The sequence below is a fragment of the Antennarius striatus genome, chromosome 10 (assembly GCF_040054535.1).
Source record: "Antennarius striatus isolate MH-2024 chromosome 10, ASM4005453v1, whole genome shotgun sequence".
Taxonomy (NCBI): Eukaryota; Metazoa; Chordata; class Actinopteri; order Lophiiformes; family Antennariidae; genus Antennarius; species Antennarius striatus.
The window spans coordinates 1,372,202-1,393,058 of record NC_090785.1 but is presented as its reverse complement, the minus strand read 5'-3'; the positions used below and the strand labels follow the sequence as shown (position 1 = coordinate 1,393,058).

At 43.6% G+C, this 20,857-nt stretch overlaps 1 protein-coding gene across 3 annotated transcripts in view; it reads left to right on the top strand.

The window, feature by feature from the left end:
* Positions 1-2,769: 2,769 nt before the first annotated feature.
* The window catches only part of LOC137602347 (transcription factor COE3-like), a 78,548-nt gene continuing 60,460 nt past the window's right edge, over positions 2,770-20,857 (top strand). For 2 of the 3 annotated variants that reach the window (XM_068324965.1, XM_068324964.1), the window contains exons 1-4: positions 2,770-3,431; positions 14,627-14,783; positions 16,210-16,273; positions 17,196-17,251. In XM_068324965.1, coding sequence (XP_068181066.1) covers positions 3,298-3,431; positions 14,627-14,783; positions 16,210-16,273; positions 17,196-17,251 — 411 coding nt within the window. In that variant the 5' untranslated portion in view covers positions 2,770-3,297. The remainder of the gene's footprint in view (positions 3,432-14,626; positions 14,784-16,209; positions 16,274-17,195; positions 17,252-20,857) is intronic. The other variant, XM_068324966.1, reaches the window with a different exon arrangement.

Below are 20,857 nucleotides of genomic sequence, written 5' to 3'. Positions count from 1 at the left end.
GATCGGGACATTAATGGGCTAGGAAGCTAACGAGGGCTAAGTGCTAACGTTAGCTGTAACTAGTTTCAACCAGACCGGGTTGGTAGCAGCAAGCTAGCTTAAATGTGATGCTAAGCTACAAAGTAGCATCGACTAAATCACATGACTGGCAGGAAGTTAGAAAAACGTCAGATCCTGTCTTTCGTTTTTTTTAAATTTTTTTAAATTTTAGATCCTGACCTTAGTTTCACGTTTCCTCCCTGATTTGTAAGTGACGTATAAACCCCGCCCACTTTTTTACTGCTGCTGAATCAGCACTTCCGGGTTAAATGTTGTTGTTTTTTAAAACTTTTTAAATTCTTTATTTCTAAACGTATAACAGTAAACAAAACATATACAATAAACATTTAATTATTTCCAGAGGATGATAAAATTTACATTAAGTAACTTATTGGTGATAGAGATAAATAAAGTAAATAAAGTTTTAAACGTTCTTTTGTGAAGCGAACTACAGCATAATTTTATAAATGTCTGAATGTGAGTCTTTACTTATTATATCTGTATATATTATGTAGAATGTTTTCAAAACAATTAAGATGTTTGTTTGTTTTCCGGGTTACATTTTCTATTACAGCACGAGCCGCTGACGTCACTGGGGTGTCAAGTGGTCAGAGGGATGCTCGTGTGTGTGGGCGTGTCGGTTTCTGTTGTTTGTTTTTATTAGTATTTGTCTTATTTTTCTCCATAACTTCGGGTCGGGGGGTTTCAGTTGGGATAAATGTGTTTATTAATTTAATTCTCTTTCAGAGTTAAACCAAAGTCCAGATATGATTTTGGATGTTTAATAAAGTTCATCCCTCTGAAAATATAGAATAATAAAAATTATTATTAATATATATGAACATTTATATTTAAAATCAAGGTAGAAAATGACACAGCAATAGTAGTAGTTGTAATAATAATAACACCAACAACAACCGGCTGCTTATAATAATAATAATAATAATAATAATAATAATAATAATAATAATAATAACGTCCTGTTCTTTTTAATGCACTAACTTGATTTCCTGTTCTTTACGGGGTTCTTCTCATTGGTGGATGTAGTTCCTTCTTTGACCACCAGGCGGCGCCCCGCGCCCGCAGATCGGGTTCTGCTTCGACCAACAGAAGAGAAAAGTGCATCTGCGGTCCTCCGCAGATTCCCCGTTCGTTCCATCAGAATTCATGGAGTTGTTCCGTTAAAAAATTAAATAAACACACGAAACAAACAAATAAATAAACGGATTTAAAAAGCAAATCAAACCTTTAAACCCAGTGACGAACCCGGTGGTTCTTCACTGGGTTCCCCACTGCGGGTTCTTCCTCGCTCTAAGCAAGAGATTCTTTTTGAGAGTTTGTTAAAGAACATTTTTTATCCACGAATGAAATTTAATTCAGTTAAAAGTAAATCGTGGTTTCAAGGTTCTGTAAAGAACCAAACCGGGATCGGTTCTCAGGCTGCAGCCTTTCGAAGGTCCCGGGATGGTGTCGCGGGAAACGGGGGGAACGATGGGGGCAAGTTTGAGGTCATGGTGAAGGTTCTCCAGAGGACATATCAGGGTTCTACCATCATTACAGAAAGAACCTGAACAGTTCTGAGGTTCTGGTTCCTCCTGTTCCACTTTGTTCTAGTCCTGTTCTTGTTCCAAACCTGTTCCAATCCCGTTCTAATCTGGATCATCCTGAAATTAAACAGATGAATTTATCAATGTTTAATTTATGCGAACGTTTATGTCTTGAATCCGTTGTTCCGGCCTCGTGTTTTTATTTTTATTTATGTTATTTCTTTATTTATTTTTAGGTCTCACGTCCATCAACCCAACAACTAAAATACTAAAATCCTATTTTATATCTTCTTCATCTTCCTCATCCTCGCGTTTGACTTTCTTGCACGCAGAAATATTTTTCCAGGCTTTCCAGACGTTGGTGTCCCGGGAGAACCGGAGCGGGTCTAACGGAGGATAAATATTTAATCAGCGCTGCTTAATTAGAGAAACGAGCCGGAGCCCAAACATCAAGAGACGATCACAGAAAAATACCAAATATTATCAGGAGTGGCTCTGAAATAAAACTAGAGTCATCTGTGTGTGTGTGTGTGTGTGTGTATGTGTGTGTATGTGTGTGTGTGTGTGTGTGTATGTGTGTGTGTGTGTGTGTGTGTGTGTGTGTGTGTGTGTGTTTTACAGAGAGAGAGAGAGAGAGAGAGAGAGAGAGCGCCATATGTCCGTGCGTAAAAGCGCAAATTGGTGCCAACCGCGCGTCAGTCAGGCTGCGGGCGGATGACGGAGGAGATCACTCCGCGTGAAGCCGGCTAATCCCGCCGGTTTGAGGCCGGCATCCGGATCCTGTCTCGGGTGTCTGATCGGGATGGGTGGGGGGGGCGCTGTCACCTTCGTCCCGTCACTTTTGTCAGCCTCACATTGGTTTCTCTCTCATTCACTTCTTTTTTCCCCCCAACCACTTCAAAAACGTCATTCCCCGCGGATCGCGGCCGAACACACGCGGAAACCCTTATTTGGCGTCCAGTTTAAAAAAAACGTGACGTCATATGTCAATTCAACCAATCGCGCGCCAGAGGTGCGACCAATAACCTAATGAGCGCTCCTTATTTGGTGTTGTCTCCGCCCCTCTCCATCCACGCCGCTCCCCCGGGAGCTCCCGAGCCCCGGACCCCGGGAGAAGGGGCTCTCCGCCGGGACAGAGGAGCCATAAAGAGCCGGGGAGGGAGGGGGATGAGATTTCTCGCTGCCCAATCCCCCTGTTCCCCCGGGACCAGCAGCCTTTCCTCGGTCCGTCCCTCCCTCTTGTTTGCTAATCATTTCATTTTACTCCTTTTTGAAGCGCTGCTTGTTTTTTTATCCCACTTTTCATTTTCCACAATCCGCGGCTGCTCGCCTCCTCTGATCCCCGGCTCTCCGCGCTCCGCTCTCCGGCGTCAGGCTCTCCCGGATCCCGGCTGCTTCTCCTCTGAGATGCGCTCCGCTCCTCTCTCCGCCCTCCTGTAACCGCGCTGAAGCAGCTGAGAGTCGGGGCTGGGATCTAAAACAAGCCCGCAGAAACCCGGAGGGATCCGGGGCTCTTCTTTGGATCAGGACCCGGTACTTTTGGGGGCTCCCCTCCTTCCTCTTCCTCCTCCTCCTCCTCCTCCTCCTCATCGCTCCTCGTTCCTCCACCTTAATCCAGGTGGTCTTTTGGACTTTTTTGAGTGGCCGACGCAGGGAGGATTACTCTTCTTCTTCTTGCTTTCTTGTTTCGGGTTCCCAGAAGGACACTTTGATGTTCTCCATCCAGGACAGCCTCCCCAGGGGGGCCCTGACCATGAAGGAGGAGCCGCTCCCCACCGGCATGACCCCGGTCCGCTCCTGGATGCAGGGCGCGGGGATTTTGGACGCCAACACAGCAGCGCAGAGGTAAAAAAAACAAAACAAAACAGTTTCCAGACTTGGGGCGGATTGGTGCCACAGGTAGAGTCAGGATCGAGTTCAAGTTCGAGTTCAGGCTGAGTTTAAAGTTAAAGAGGGGAGAAGTTACAGAGGGCAATAGTCTGGAGATTAAATTTAATCCCAGATGAAGGTAGAATTCATTCATTATGGAGCGCAAACCGGCGCGTCTCCCGGTTGCGCACCAGTGTGGTTACTGGTTCCAGCTCAGTGCCCCCCCGCCCCCCCCGGGTTCAGCCGCTGCGGTCGGACCCTCACCCCGTCCGGTCTCCCTCGTGCCTCCACACACCGAAACTTGAAACGCTTCTTCCGCGCGCCTCCGGTGGTTTCCGTTAACGCGGTTTGCCGCGCGGAGCCGCCGCGCGTAAAAGAACGCAAAGGCGCTGCCGCTTCACGCGGAACGCGTTCACGTTATTCTAATTCTAATGTAATAATTAACAGGTTGATGATTAATTAAAGAAAACAAAGATCCTCCTCTAAATTCAAATAAATCCGTGGATTTTTTTGAATAATTTTATTTTTGAAACGATTTGAAATAAATTATAGAAAAGAGTTTCAGCGTCTTTTTCACCTGAAAGATGAAATAAAAGCAACAAACACGCGGATTCGCGTAGACAAGATTCAACATTTTGAAAAATTTAAACCCTTTAAAGCCTTAAAAAATATTAAGAAGTGTCAAATCAAATTTAAACAGAAGAATATTTGAAGTTTTAAATAAAACAGTTTAAACAAATCTCTTTTCTGATTTGTTTAAACTGATTTGTTTAGTGGCTCCGAAATAAAATTTAATTAAAATTTTAATAAGCACAAAACTGACAGAAATCCTTTTTTCCTTCAGATTGAAGTGATTTAAATTATTTTTATGACAGTTTGAAAAATTAAGCAGAACCAAACTAAAAAACTATAATAATAAAATCTTGTGGATTTAAACGATAAAATAAAGATTTTAACAAACTTAATTGTAGATGTGGATCCTGTTTTAAAAGTCTGTTTATACAAGAAACAAAATTGGATTAATTCATAATCTGAGCAAAGATTATTCACCTTTAATCTGAAACATCTGAACTCTGATTTAAATGTTTAGTCCAATTCTGAAAAATGAGGCTGGAAAACATCGTGGATGAAAAAAAAACAGAAGAGAAGATTTAATCTGTTTCAACACCAAGTGATTTAAATTCTCGCTGGAGTCTCCAGATTGTCAGAATTCATTAAAATCCAACATGAGAAACGGAAACAAACTGAAGTCCTGATGGTTTCCACAGAGGCAGAATCAGACGGCTGGAAATTAACAGGAAAGTTTCAGCCCAGAGATCCTCAGAGGAAAGTTTCAGCTGTAAAAACGACTCCAGTGTGAAACCGGAGGATTGATTTGTGGTCAGAGCTCAAGGAGGAAGCCGTGAAGGAGCTTTAGCTCTGAAACATGAAGCTCAGAAACACGTTTCCTCCAATTTCAAAAAATATTCAACCAAAATCTGAAAAATAAATGAAATAAAAACGGAATTCTTTTAATTTTTTAGTCCAAAAAACAAACAAACAATAAAACATCAGGAATTAAAATCCAAACTGAAACTTTTCTTTCAGATGTTCAACACAAACATTGATCTATTGATTGATGGATTATTGGCTTAGTCAGTTTTAAAAGAAGCTTCTAGTTGATGAATCAGGTGATCAGGTTTCTGCTGGGGTATTGATCGGTGTGATCTGATCAGATCACATTCCTGTGTTGAAGCTGCAGCGTCTGATTTACACCTGAACATAAAACAGATCAGAGCAAAGCTATAAAGTCTTTAAAATCAATTACCAATAATAATATCTATAATCTAAAATACGAACCATAATCAATCATGTTAAAATCAGACCTGTAATCTATAATAATCTACGGAACAAATTCAGATTAAAAGATTAAACAGAGATGAACGCCAGACTGACGCTGTGTTCAAGGCTTCACGTCAAAAAAGATCTGGGATTTAATGCAAATCAAGAGTTCTGATTGATTTGATTGTTATTGATTTTTTTATGTGTGACTTAAGAGAAATATCAGCTATCAAAACCAACTAATCCGATTAAGGCGATTATTTGATAGATTATTTGTAATCTGAGATTTCAATCAGTTTTTACGTGGGATCATTTTACCTGTTTCAGTTCTCACCCTCCTCCTCATCTTCATCGTTTTCATCGTCCTCACCGTCAGAATGCAAATCTGTAAATCATCACTTCATAAGCAATGATTTCACATTAACCTCAGAACTTCTTCCCCATATCTGATCACCTTTAATCAATAAGCAGCTGATGGGTTGTTATCAGGAGATGTTTGATTTTTTTTTCATTTATTTCCATCTTTAAACAGAACAGGAGCAACTATAGATTGATTGATTGATTGATTGATTGATTGATTGATTGATTGATTGACTGATGTTTGATCAGTTCATGCCGGATGATATTAGATGACAGATCTGATCACTTTGATTGATGATCAGCTTCCCGTCAGAGGGTTATGGGTTTGAGTCCACCTGTCTCAGGTGAAAACAGAGATGATGATGATGAAGATGATGATGTTGAAGGCTTGTTTTCAGTTTTAACTTCTTGTCAATCAAATAAAGAAGAAAAACTTAATTTATTTTTAATTATTTAGCTTGAATCTAAAGATGAAATCAGTGTCATGAATTCTGTCCGGAGCGACGGATCAATACTCTGCTTTTAATCAAACAATCCATTTTTTTATTAACTCACAAACAGGAAAAGTGATCGGTTCTAATATGTGATTATTGATTATCCAAAAAAAAGGAAGAAGACTCAACATAAAAGTGAAAAAATTATCCCAGAGATTCTTGATGATAATCAATGAAACAGATTGGATCAATCAGATCATCTCCAGTCTGCGTATTGATCCCTGATCAGAAGAATCTCTGTTGCTTTTTTTTTGACATCATCAGGAAGAAGTTTTTGTGAATGGAAAAATAAACAAAATGAAAGAAAAGACAAAATGCTTAAATGTAAATAAAATTAAATGAATATTAAATTAAAAGTAAATTTACTCTCAAAAGTTTTTTTATAACGATCTTAAATTAGATATTTATAATATAATGTAAAATAACTCCTGATGATTTAATCACATCTGGAATAAGTAATTCTGAATAAAATCACAACAGAAAAAACAATTTTAAACTGTGGAAACCAAAAGAAACAGCAGCTCCAGTGTCCCTGAACGCATCGTCAGCTCATATCAATCAGAAACCAAGAACTTCTAAAAACCTCCAACGCGTCTCTGATCTGTTGCTCCTGATTTAAAACGTTTGCTTCATCTTAACTTCCTAGAAAGTCTCTTCGTCCAATCAGGAGCCGGCCTTCAAAACTCCTGAATTAAACTTTATTTACATTTTAAACTTCCAGTCGACTCCGGAGAAACCTTGGAGAGCATCTCAGTTTAAGTCTGACCTTCTAACACAAATGAGATGTTACAACTCTTCGTCGTCCTCAGTGTCACTCTCACCAGATCGTACGTGATTGGCAGCGACCAATAGGACGCCTAGGAGAAAGCTCATCGTCTCCCTGTGCAAGGATAAAAAAAACTAATAAAGATTGAAACATTTGAATGTAAATTTTCACAAATTGTTTCAAAAAAAATCACCAAACTTACAAATTAGATCAAATTTACTGAAGATAAAAAGTTAAAATTAGAGAAGTGGACCTAGAACACATCCCTGAGGGACACCTCTCCGAACGCTTCGGGTTGTTTTTAGAATATTTCTACTATTGTGTTTGTGATCGATAAAGATTGAACCAAAATTTTCACAAATTATTAAAAAATAACAATTAACAAATTAAAAATCACGATCGAATTTGCTGAAGATAAAAAAGTTTTAGGTAAAAGTTAAAGTAGTAGAAGTGGTCCGGGAACTCGTCCCTGAGGGACGCCTCTCCAAACGTTTCTGGTTGTTTTTACGATATTTCTTCCGACTGTTTTTGCGATAATCTTGGCTCACCCTACTCTTCCTCACCCATGGGGCCCAAAGCGACCAATAGGACGCTGAGAAGACAGGAATTGAGCGACGGGAAGCGTTCCCACACGTTCTTCATGGGGTTTTGAAGCGATGCTGACTTCAGACGTAATGAATTCTGGGTTTAGAGGAGGCGTCGTCCTGACAGCGGCGTTAATAACAGGAAGTGTTGAAGAGTCGTCAGGATGATCCCATCCTCTTCCTCCTCCACGAGCCCGACGTCTGTGAGCGGAATACTAACCGCCGCCGGCTGATCTGGAGTCAGGCGGCGCCTCGTCTTCCTCTTCCTGACGGTTTTTGGGTTCCACAGTCAGAACCAGACGTGAGACGTTTGTGGGAAATCTGACGTTTGACGCTCTTCCATAAGAAGCTCATTTGTGGAGGAAGAGGAGTTCTGGTTCTGGACGAGTCTGACGATGAAGAATTGTCAAATAAAAAAGGAAAAAAAAAGTAGAATAAAAGTGAAATATATTGAATGATGTTTTCTAGATTTAAGGTGCTTATAGTCTACGTTAAGAAGGTGTCTCTGCTCCTATTGGTCAGAAGAACTGATGAGAGGAAGGATGAGGAGGAGGAGGCTCAACAATGAGGCATATAGAGCAATGCATGCTGGGAGATGTCTTCACTGTGACTGGGGAAGAAATGATGTCGGATAAGAATGAATGCATGGACGTGTGTGTGTGTGTGCTAACCTGTTGCTAACCTGTTGTCTTACACTACCATCCTGCTAACATGCTAAGGTCGCGTTCGGCCTCAGCGTCCTGGTTCTGATTGGTCGGGCTGGTTGTTGACATGTTGACATCTCTGGTGTAAACAACGTTTGAACACAACAAATGGGGGCGTGGCCTGTGAAGAGGAAGTCTCGCTGTGTAATCAAGTTTAGCATGCGATGCGTTCCAACTCAGGAAGAAGCGCTTCTCGTTGGGCGTGGCGTTCAGGGGTTTCTCCGCGTCTCATTGGACGATGAATTAGAAATAGACACCAATCAGGTTCATTATTATTCAGCTAAAAAATATAAAAATTGGACCGGATCTCAGGAAATATCCCCGAAGCCCCGCCCCACCCCTGTAGTGGGGCGGGGTCAAAGGTCGGTCATGGTTCCGATCCTGTTGGTTCTGGATGGGGTGAATCCCCATCAACCAGGGGATTCCCCCCATCTTTGCGTCATTCGTCCCTGGAGGCAGGCAGGTGTGTGTGTGTGTGTTTGTGTGTGTGTGTGTGTGTTTGATGCATCTGAGAGGTCAGCCGAGGCCTTGACTCCTGGCTCCTCCTCCCTCCTCATCAGCCCACGCGCGTGAGAGAAAAAACGTCCTCGTGCGTTTGTCAACACCCCCCCCGCCCCCCCGTCGCCTCTGAAGTGAATCTGACTCGTGTAAACAAACCGCCGACAACTCGCGCGCGACTCTTTTGTCTCCTCGCGCCTGATCGAACGCGGCGGAGCGAAAAAGCTGCAAACAATTAGCCCGCGTGCGAACCGAGCGCGCGACCCGTTAACGAGCTCCAGAGCCGCGAGGCCGCCGGAGTGACGACACAGGACGAGTTAACGAACCCGCGGTCACCGGGAAGCGGTCTGACGTCTGTGTCTGCTCTCAGGCTAGTGGAACGTCCGACAATAATCTGAGGACCTGAACGCAACCTGAAGTTTAAATAAAATCCTTGGTTTTACTGGACAATGACGCAAGAAAATTAAACGTGATAAAGTGGAAAGCTGTGACGAAATGAAGCGAGTGAGTCTGAGAAACTACGTCAGAAACAGACGAGAGAGAGAAAGACGCTCAGATTTATTGAACCCTGAACGCATCACAGACAGAAGCACCCAGAACGAAATAATCATCTGTCATCTGCAGTAATACTGAGTACTACTAGAGTACTATTTGATTGTACAGTACTAGTATGTGCATCAGTAGTACTGAGTACTACTAGAGTAATATTTTATTGTACTAGTATGTGTATTAGTGATACTGTAGGCTACTAATAGTAAATGGACAGAGAGGTACCTTATTTATCCCAGAGGAAATTGTGTCAATATGTACTGGTACTAGTACTATGCAATACTACTAGTGTCACACATTTTTAGTACTGTTGTGTATTAGTTTAAGCGTCATATATTAGTAGTAGTACTGTGTATTAGTACGAGTCTTGTGTATTAGTCCTAGTGTCATGTATTAGCTGCTGTTGCACCAGGAGCTGGTGTGACCAGCCCTCTGTGGCTCAGTGTAGAAGAACTGAACAAGCCACAAAAAGACACTCTGTGTCCCAGACAGCGGCACAGCGCGCGGACGACCAACGCTCGTTGTGGGGGGGACGTGGGGCGGACGGACACCCCCCCCCCCCGGAGGGTCCAGGGGGCCTCCCCCGGAAAATGTAGAAAATGGGGTTGTTTTCCTGCATTCTGAGGACAAAATCTTGTGTTCAGTTTCCCTCCAAAAACCCACCAAAGCCAGCAGCTGAAGCTGAACTCTCTTTATTTCTGTCCGACTTTATGCAGGAATGAATGTGAGATTCAACCATTGAAAACTTCATTCACTCTGAAGATACAGTCATACAAAATATTACTCAATGTTTACTTGTTTTACTGAGACTAGAAGACATTTTAACTCTGACCACCACCAACACCATTGGTATGACATAGTTTATTTTATTTTATTTTTTTAATTCAACAACATTATTTTTCATTTCAATTTAAAAAGGCATGAAAAACATCAAGCGAGGTGAAAACACATTTACATCATCGCTGGTTATTCCTGCTGGTCAGAGGGAACAAAAGTCTAAGACTACAAACAAGTATTGATAATATCTTTCATTGACCTTCTGATCGGTCTGTCACCACTTCTCCGTTTATTAATGAGGACTTGAACACAAACTACTATAAAACACTGGATTCTTTTGATCGATGGTCCTCTCCTTGTCTTACACCAATTCGTGGGTTCAGTTTGTAAAAAAACAATATTTTGTTTTTCATTGGACGAGAGGAGGTCATGACCCCAGTGCATATTTAATGATCGGGAGCGTTCGGGTCACTTCGGCTATTTCCGTCAGCATGCGGAAATAGCGCCACTAGCGCCGCTCGCTAGCGGAAATAGCGAGCACCGCTAGCAAGCGACAAAGTTGTAAGTTTTAGCCTTTTTTCCGTAAAAATAAGAACACCACTGTGGCTACACAGTCTAAAGACCTTGTAGCCAGTCTGGAATTTACTTCGCCTATGGAGAAGTGGAGAATGACTAGTATCATGAATTAGTAGTAGTTTTGTTTATCAGAAGGATTGTGTCTTAGTAGTATTTTCTGTTAGTATTAGAATTGTGTAGTAGTACTGGTACTGTGTATTAGTAGTAGTATTGTGTTTAATACTAGTATTATTTAATAATACCAGCATTATTTGTTAGTAGCATTGTGCATTAGTAGTAATGCTGTGTCTAAGAAGTACAGTATTGTCTATTAGTAGTATTATGTATTAGCAGTATTGTGTATTAGTAGTATTGTGTACTGGTAGGATTATGTATTAGTAATATTGTCTGTTGGTAGTAGTACTGTGTAGTAATAGTACTGTGTATTATTAGTAGTATTGTGTTAAAGCTGCTGGTTGGAGTTTGACATCTGTTTTTATATTTTCACACCACGAACACCTTACAGAATGTTCTAATTAGCACACACACACACACACACACACACACACACACACACACACACACACACACACACACACACACACACACACGGTCAGTCAGATGTAATTTCTTGCTGACAACCGCCGTTTCATCCCCAAACCCGTCGCTGTAATGAGGAGCGACAGAATCTCTTCATACCTTCCCCTCAGCAGGTGATTGTGTCACATGATCAGTTAGCAGTTAGCGTGGTTAGCAGCAGGCCTGCATCGTGACCTGAGCAGGAAGTCTGAAGTTCTGCTAGTCTGAAGGAACACGAGCGTAAACTTGACGTGAACACTGAAGCCGATCCTCCCGTCACCCCGGTGGAATCCGTCTCACGGCGACGTCCAGGCGGTGGATTTATTCAGCGAGCAGCGACTGGATCCGCCGTCTCGCTCAGTAATTGTTTGCAGAGCGCTCGACACGACTCCTGCTGACCTTTAACTCGCGGCCGCGTGTTGGGAACGTGCGGATCGGCGGCGGTGGCCTCTCCGTGTTTGTTCTGCGTTTATTTTTTCCTCTCTGGCTGCTGCCGTGTGATTTACACTCCGGGCATGTTGGGGCGCGCCACGTGCCATCGATACTGTTTTTATTACACCTCTGCCAAGCACTAACAGCCGGATGCGACGAGTGGCTGCAGCCGCAATTAGCATAATTGAAATAATAATAATGCTAACGAGCTTTCTGAGTGGAGAGGACGCGCGGCGGCGGCGGCGGCGAGGGCTGTCAGCGGAAACGTCGGAACTAATTGGGATAATGGGTGGTTTACTGGTGCTTCTGATGGATCAAACTGGTGCCAGCTTCATCAGTTTGATGTTTTTGTTACAGGTTTTCATCCTGTGTTAAATTCAAAACATCTCAATCTGAGAATCGGCAGTGATGGTGCTGTAAAACGTGGAGAGGCCCGGCAAATTTTAAAAAATATAATAATTTAAAAATAAACTGTATGTGAACATGTTTATTTAATAGAAGATAATATTTCCCACACTATTTTTGGAAATTTCCTCAATGTGGGATGAATAAAGGATTATCTTATCTTATCTTATCTTATCTTATCTTATCTTATCTTATCTTATCTTATCTTATAGTGTCTCCATTGTTTATATTGAACACATAACAGAACTTGTCAGAAACGTTTCCCTTCATTGGTTTTGGATCGCCTTGTGAGCGCCCCCTGTAGGACCGGTGGTGCTGAGCATCTCCAGTCGGCTCTTTCGTACGAAAACAGTAAAGAACGAGATCCGGTCTCACTGATGTCGTATCCATCCGCCAACACGTGGTAAAGAACGAGATCCGGTGTCACTGATGTTGTATCCATCCACCAACTAGCAGTTGTCCTGAAGCACGACTCGTATCTCAGGTTTCCTCTCGTATGTGGAACAAAAATAAGTCCAGAGCGACGGCTCTGGAGGGACTAGTTTCTTTCAGTGGAGGCTGATCATCAGCTCTGAGCTCTAAAATAACGTCGCGGTAAAAACAGATGCCTGTGGATGTTTTTCTCACAGGATTGTGAAGGTGTTGACGTCTGCGGCTGTCATACGTCTAAGTGTTTTTTTACTTTAACACCAACGTGTTTGCCGACGTTCTGCTTCTTCATTCAACACTCCAACCTGCCTGACACACACCTGAGCCTCCTCTTCCTCGTCCTCCTCCTCTTCCTCCGTTCCATCCACCTCTACAGTGCTAGCAGAATTAGCTTCATCCAAACAGGCCTACAAATGAGGCATTAGGCATTGGTAATGGGGGTGCAGAAAGGTCATGGCTGTATTAATGCGTCGCCGGGGGAATCCACCCCTGAGCCGGGAGGCGCGGGGAGTGAGGAAGAGCAGCCAAGATTCCAAAAACAAACCCAGAGCATGAATAAATATTTATCGCTCATATTGATCATAAAGTGTTTGAGGAAACAAAAATGAGATTGATGTAAAAATATTCGTCTCCCCCTCCCTCCCCCGCGGAGGCGCTGAGGTTCTTCAGGCCGAGAGCGGAGGTCGCTTCCTGCAGGAGCATCGATTTCATCTCAGCATCAACGAGGATTTTTATCCACTTTTCCTCAAATCAGCGCCACTGTTTTTCTTTTTTTTTTTCAGTGTGTGTTTACACACTCGTTGACATCACCAGCACCATCATCTGGCTCCAGAACCCACCCGGCGACCCACAGTCAAACGTGTGACCACGTGGAAGAAGGACCACCCTCCCTTTCTGAAGCAGAATGAGCCAATCAGAACACACGGGTGGAGCTCTTATCTCAGAGTGATTCATTTATTAAAAAGTAGTTTTTCTAGCTTTTCTGTTAAAGGTAATTTTTCCAGGGAGGAGAAACACAAACAGTTTCCTCCCAGTCGTTCTTCATCATCATTGATGTTTTACAGCCTTAACCAGGTCTCATGCGCCCTCTGGATTATTATTATTATTATTTTATTTTTCAATAGAATTCACACAAAAACACGCACAAACTGTCTGATAAAACCATCTTCACAGCGCATGCACGTGAATACGCGCGTCTGTCTCCAGGTGTCCCTCGGCGCGCTGTCCCTTTAAGAAGAGTGACGTAGACGCGTCATCGGGGTTAAACAGAGTTCACGAGCTACTCAGTTTCAGTGAACGAACTTCCTGTTGTGGAAAGTTAATCCCCGCCCTCCTGATCCGTCATTGGTCGTACAGATGTATACGTTAAGAGAACGCCACACCCTCTCAGTTTGGCGGCGATGTAGACGCTACTCCCGGTCTGACGTCCGCGGTTCTGATCCAAAGAGTCGAGAAAACGTCACGAAGAAACGACGACATTAATTAATTAGTGAGGTGGAGAATTTGTTGTTTTACGTTTTTTTTACGTTATTCTTTAAAATGTTCGAAACTAAAATCTTACAGCTAAAGTTAGCTAAATTAAATAGTTATAGCTGATGTTAGCTAATTTAAATTGTTGTAGCTAGAATTAGCTAATTTAATTGGTTATAGCTAAAGTTGGCTAATTTTAAATTAATGTAGATAAAGTTAGCTAAGTTAAATGGTTATACATCAAGTTAGCCTAAAGTTAACTAATTTAAATAAAGTTAAATAATTTAAATAATTTAAAGTTAGGTATTTTAAATGGTTATAGTTAAACTTAGCTAATTTAAACGATAGCTACAGGTAGCTAATTTAAATGGTAGTTAAAGGTAGCTAATTTCAGGTATCAAAGTTGGTTAAATTGTAATAGCTAAAAGTACCAGAAGATTCTTCATAGGGGGGCCGGGATGACCTTTGGGGGTAACATCTGAACCCCTGAGCAAACCGCTGATACCCCAAACCCGATGCCCCATCCGATAGGATGAAGAAGATGAATGATGAATGACTGATAGATGGATGCTGATGATGATGATGATGATGATGACATAGGTACCTGCAGTATTTGAATACTGATCCTATAGTATTAAAGCTGACAGGAGTCGCAGAGTGACTCCGCCCCTGCAGGTATCAGCTGGCCATTGCTTCCTGTCTGGTAGAGTTAATGGTTTCCTCTCTCTGCCCCCCCCCCCCCCCCCAGTGGAGTTGGTTTGGCCCGAGCTCACTTTGAGAAGCAGCCGCCGTCCAACCTGAGGAAGTCCAACTTCTTCCACTTCGTGCTGGCGCTGTACGACCGCCAGGGCCAGCCGGTGGAGATCGAGAGGACGTCCTACGTAGACTTCGTGGAGAAGGACAAGGTAAAGCTGCTGCTTCCAATGACCGACAGGTCCCGTCATCACTGTGACCTCATCATCCCTCATGCATCCGCCCACTTCCACAAACACGCTGGGAAATGATGAGATTAATCCGCAGCAGAAAATAGTCCCAATGTTTGATTAAAAAGCATCTTTACAAAGACAAAATTTCACATTTGTAAAGACAAGACGGATGCTTAAGGCTGTATGAAATAAAGTATGAAGTAAAAAACTGATACTACAAACACTACAAGTGATACAAATACTACAAATCCTGCTAATGATACTATTCCTGCTAATAGTACTAATACCCAAACAGGTTGGAGTGTTTGTTGTTTGATCCGCCGCCAGCTGGCACGAAATCCAACCCTCCTCTCCTCCCACTCACTCTCTCACCTCACCTCTGCTTTGACCTCTAGTCTCTCGCCCCGATCCCCAACACACACACACACACACACACACACACACACACACACACACACACACACACACACACACACACACACACACACTGGTACTGACACACACTGGTACTGACACACACACACACACACACAGACACACACTGGTACTGAGCCAACACTCCCGGGCACAGTTGGCACCAGGGAGCCGACTGACGGAGACTGAAAGGAGAGATGAATAAAAGAGGAATAAAGGTTGAAAGAGAGAAGAAGAGAGAGACAGGATGAGGTGAGAGAGGGTCAGGAGACAACATCGAAACTGAAAACCATAAATATTTGGAGAATAATCAGTTTTTTTAAATGTTTAGAACGTGATCAGAGGATTAGTGACCAGAATGACGTCGACCAACAGTCACACAATATCGCCAATTACTGTAGTCTGTCATAAATGGGAAACAGCTGTAAAAGTTTTTTTTAGAATAAAAAAAATATTGCTGGTAAAACATTTCTTGCATCGAAAACTAAAAAATCATTCCAACTGCTTTTAAATCAAAACAAATATTTCTGCCACAAATGATAAGTATAACATATTATTCTTGAGATTAAAACAAAGAAAAATATTTAATTTTATAAATCAAAAGTAAGACATCTAGAAAAAAAATAATGAAATCTGAAACATCAAAATTTTTTCCTATTGTAAATTCTACTGAAAAATTATTGCTCAATGTCTGTTTCTCATCATTGCAACTTCAGAACTTTTAAATAATAGAAGTGTGTGTGTGTGTGTGTGTGTGTGTGTGTGTGTGTGTGTGTGTGTGTGTGTGTGTGTGTGTGTGTGTGTGTGTGTGTGTGTGTACAATGTCTATATAATAGTAAATATTTAATCTGTGTAATCTTCAACTGTCCTTCTCATCAGGAACGTGGATGCGTGTTTTCCTGCTGTGACGTTCCGCCTGTGTTTGACAGGCTGCTGCTGGATGACTAAATATTTAACGGTGTAACTGTGTTCCATGTGATTGGTGTGACAGGAGTACAACGGAGAGAAGACCAACAACGGGATTCACTACAGGCTGCAGCTCCTCTACAGCAACGGTGAGTCCAGAACCGCTTGAGTTCTCATCAGAGTTCAGGTGCAACTTTTCCACGTGAGTTCACCGCTGGTGGATTCCTGTTTAAGGTGGCGGTAAAGTAGCTGCGAGGCCGTCCCTCCTCTTCATCATCATCATCATCGCTGCAGACATCTGTGAGCATCTGATGTCCCGTTTTTTTGTGGATCTTTTCTGTTAATTCCAAACGCGGCGCTGGCCTCCTGGCTCGGCGCTGGACCGCGTCCAGCCCCTGCAGGAGGATGACGGCCGTAATGGTGCGCAGATAAAGTGGGACATAAAAGCGCGTTTCCTTCCAGAGGGGGATAAATCACTCTAATATGAGTCGGCGTTGTCGGATTAGCATCGTACGGCGGTAATTGACCTCATCTGCAGCCGCTACAGATAGCCTCCATTTAGGCTCAGCACTGAGCGGCGGCGCGAGGAGTGAATCATGTCAATTAGATCGCACAGGAACAAAACCAGCATCCGATACAATTAGAGCCGCGCCGCCGCTAACAGGTGTTCCCTGCAATTTGCCTCCTCCACCCCATGTCGTGTTTGTGTCACATTTACGCTCGGATGCATAGCTAATAAAAGATCCTGATTGATATTTAATTTGTCGGAGAACGAGGATTCCTTGTTATCCTGGAGGAGGAAGGCAGCGGGGGAGCGCGGCAGTTTAAGGCGGCCCCCGGCCTATAAATAATAAACAGCTTTGGAGCTAATGTTTGTTTTTGCTGAGGGGGGGTTAGCGTGGATAGCGTAGCAGCGACGAGACGGCGTGTTACAGAAACATTAACACACAAACAAGCAGGACATAAATAAGAAGTTTGCTGAACATGATGTGGAATCTGTTGTCGGGTGTTCCCGCTTTAGCATAGCGGCTCATTTAGCATGTGGAGCTAACGTGTGTGTGTGTCTTGCAGGCATCAGGACAGAACAGGATCTTTACGTTCGCCTCATAGACTCCATGACAAAACAGGTGAGATGCAGACGACTCCCGTCCCCACACACAGTCACAGTCACAGCTCCATGACGATGAGGCGTGGCCGCAAGAAACAAGTCATGTGACCCAAACCCGACCTATGTGACCCAAATCTATCTATCTATCTATCTATCTATCTATCTATCTATCTATCTATCTATCTATCTATCTATCTATCTATCTATCTATCTATCTATCTATCTATCTATCTATCTATCTATCTATCTATCTATCTATCTATCATTTATTTGTGTATTAATTCTAAACATTTAGCAGATGTTAAGTCTGTTGACTTTCTTTATTAAAGTATTTTCCGCATTACAAGGCGCACCTAAAGTTTTTAATTTTCTCAAAAAACCGATTATTATGCAGAAAATACTGTATAATCTATTATTATTATTTATTATCTATTTTATTCTGATCTTTATTGATCTTCTATTTTTTATCAACTTTGCTCCTCAGCACCAAAGTTTTTGAACGATTCCAGACTTGTTCCAGGTTTTGGGTCACATGATCTGTTTTTTGACCTCTGTCCTTCATCACTTTATTATGTTTGAAGGTAGGAGAATGGAAGAGGGGAATCAGGAAATGACCTCAGAAGTGTTTGCCTGGTGGGCGTGTTTGTCCGTGTTCAGCTTGTTAGAATAAAAACCTGAAGCTCGACTTTGACCTAAAAACTGAGAACCCTCCTCAAAGCCTTCGTCCTCCTCCTCCTCCTCTGATGTGTTTTCCTTTCCACTGGAGCGGCTCGCTCTTCAGCCCAGATCCTCGTCTTCCTCCCACTTTTCCGGTTTTCACTCTTTCAGAATCCCTGTGTGGGATCTGAACCTGCAAATGGATCCTCCGCCAAGAAAAACCCGCAAATATTTCCACATTCCACCCGATCCCGTCATCCGACCTCACGCCTCCATTCCTGGGGTCGCTCCAGACCCTTGTGTTCCTCACACCTGGAGGTTCACTGTAAAAACATTAATCTGGAGACCATAATCTGAACCGTCTGTGTTTTTCCTTCCAGTGGATGGATTTGACAGAGTTCATTAAAACTCTATAAAACAACAGAGTTCAGCGAGAGCTTGTTAAACTATTTCCTCCCCGATTCCACGATTTGTAGAAGCAGGAGGCTGCAGATTATTAGACGCACTAATACACAGGATGAGATGTTATAATCCCTAGTGCCATAATCCAAGGTAATGTTTAATGTGTAATAGATGACTCTAATCTGTTCAAGCGTGTCCGATTTTAATCTGATTAAATCTCTAATCTGATTGAAGTGAACAGTGACAAGTCTAATATACTGTATAATATATATCTACATATAATAATAAAAGTGAATCCAGTTTGTATTAACTTTATTAGCAGCGTCCTTGTAAAGTCACACTAAGGATTTTTTTTTGTTCGTTTTGCTAGCTTCGGATTTTAAAGTTAGCGCTAATGTATTCTGTGTTAGCGGCTGGAGCGGCCCCTTTAAGAAGGTAGTCATGTGACCGAGGCAAGCATCTCCACAAGCGTCAAGAGAATCCAGTAGTTTTCGAAAACAAAACATGCTTCACAGCGATTGTTAATCAGTGTTTAAAGACATTTATTGGACGGTCGTCCAGTTAAGAAAGGGGGGGTCTCCCTGTTTCCATGGTAACATATACATGTTGATGGGATGTAGAGGACGGGGAACGACTGGTTTCCAGTCGGATCTACTCCCTCTGAATTAAATCATTTCAAACACCTGTGGTCTCCCCCGCCTCCATCACCCCCCTGCTTCCCCCCCATCGTCACAACTAACTTATTCATCCCCCCCCTCCTCCCCCCGTCCAACTCCTATCAGCCCCTCCCTGCTGATTCCCCCTGTCGGCATGTCACCGATCGATGGACCAAACGGCTCCTCGACAAAGCGTCAGCTGTGGAAACCGATCAATAGGCCCTAATGTGGCGCGGCGGCGGCACACTGGAGACAATAATCCTGACACACGCCTCCACCTTCACCTCCCACAACGTGACGCCCCATTGGTCGACAGTCGGGCCTGATAGACGGGTCGGCTGGAGTCCCAGCGGATCGATGGGACCCCGCCGGGGGCCTGTTAGGGGCTGTGGGCTTGTCAGAGCGAAGAGGAGCTGAATTAATGCAGATTGGACCATGGAGCACCGCCGCCGCCACCCGAGTACAGTGAGTGACATCACACAGAGAGGCTCAGTGTGACGCCGGCAGTCACACCTCTGTGGGATGGTCCAACGAAAAGTAGCACAGAAACCAGTTTGAGGCAGAATCGCGACCCACATCGGGTCCAGAATCTCCATCCATTAGAATCATCGCTGCTCTCCATGTAAGTTTGATTCAATTCCTGAGTGTGATAAAAATGTCGTCCACTTCCACACCCCTTCTCACTTCGTGGAATGTCCGACTCGTGTCGGATTTTCCAGAGAAACTCTAAAAAAAAAAAATTGAAATCTTTTTCCAAAAACGTCGGTGGAGGTCTGGAACTCCAGCCGTGCCGGACAGAGGTGGATGAACAGTTCTCAGGAGGACGGGTGGAGGAGCAGACATGAGTCCAGCAGGTCTGACCTGAGTCCAGTAGGACCAACCTGTGTCCAGTAGGACTGACCCGAGTCCAGTAGGACTGGGTTCGAGCCCCCGGTGGTCCAACCGGAGCTTTGAGTGCGAGTCGAGATCAGGATCAATAATGCAGGAGTCGTTATCCTAAAAGTATCGTCCTCCAGGGGAGGGTGGAGGGTGGAGATCTGTTTTGACTATAAAGGTGGATGAGGTAGTGGTAGGTCATAGGATGGGGGGAGGGGGGAGCACACGCACACACGCGCACACACACACACACACACACACACACACACACACACACACACACACTTGCTGGGGTTCATTTACAACCACCAGGGTATTAACACACACACACGAACGCAGCGGTCATCCGTCATTCGGATGCCGATATGACAGCTCAGTCGGAGGGAGGAGGAGAGAGGATGGGGGGTGAGGAGGGAGGCCTCATCCTGGGGCCCCGCCCGCCATCTGGCAGGGAATTCTGGGAAGGCTGGAGAAAGTTGACACCACTGGAAGGAAAGATAGAGGAGTTCAAGTGTGTTTAATTTATGGAGGTGGACATTGGGTTGGAGGTGGAGGTGGACATTGGGTTGGTGGTGGAGGTGGACATTGGGTTGGAGGTGGACATTGGGTTAGTGGTGGAGGTGGACATTGGGTGGGTGGGTGGTGGAGGTGGACATTGGGTTGGAGGTGGACATTGGGTTAGTGGTGGAGGTGGACATTGGGTTGGAGGTGGAGGTGGACATTGGGTTGGAGGTGGAGGTGGACATTGGGTTGGTGGTGGAGGTGGACATTGGGTTGGTGGTGGAGGTGGACATTGGGTTGGTGGTGGAGGTGGACATTGGGTTGGTGGACATTGGGTTGCAGGTGGTCGAGATGGATGAGAGGACATTGGGTTGGAGATGTAACATCATTGTGTTCAGGAAATAGTTGAGTCTTTCAGTCAAATGAAAATGGTTTGTCCTTATCAGGGTAAACTGGTTTGGTTCTAAACCGATTTGGTTCTAAACCGATTTGGTTCTAAACTGGTTTGGTTCTGAACTGGTTTGGTTCTAAAC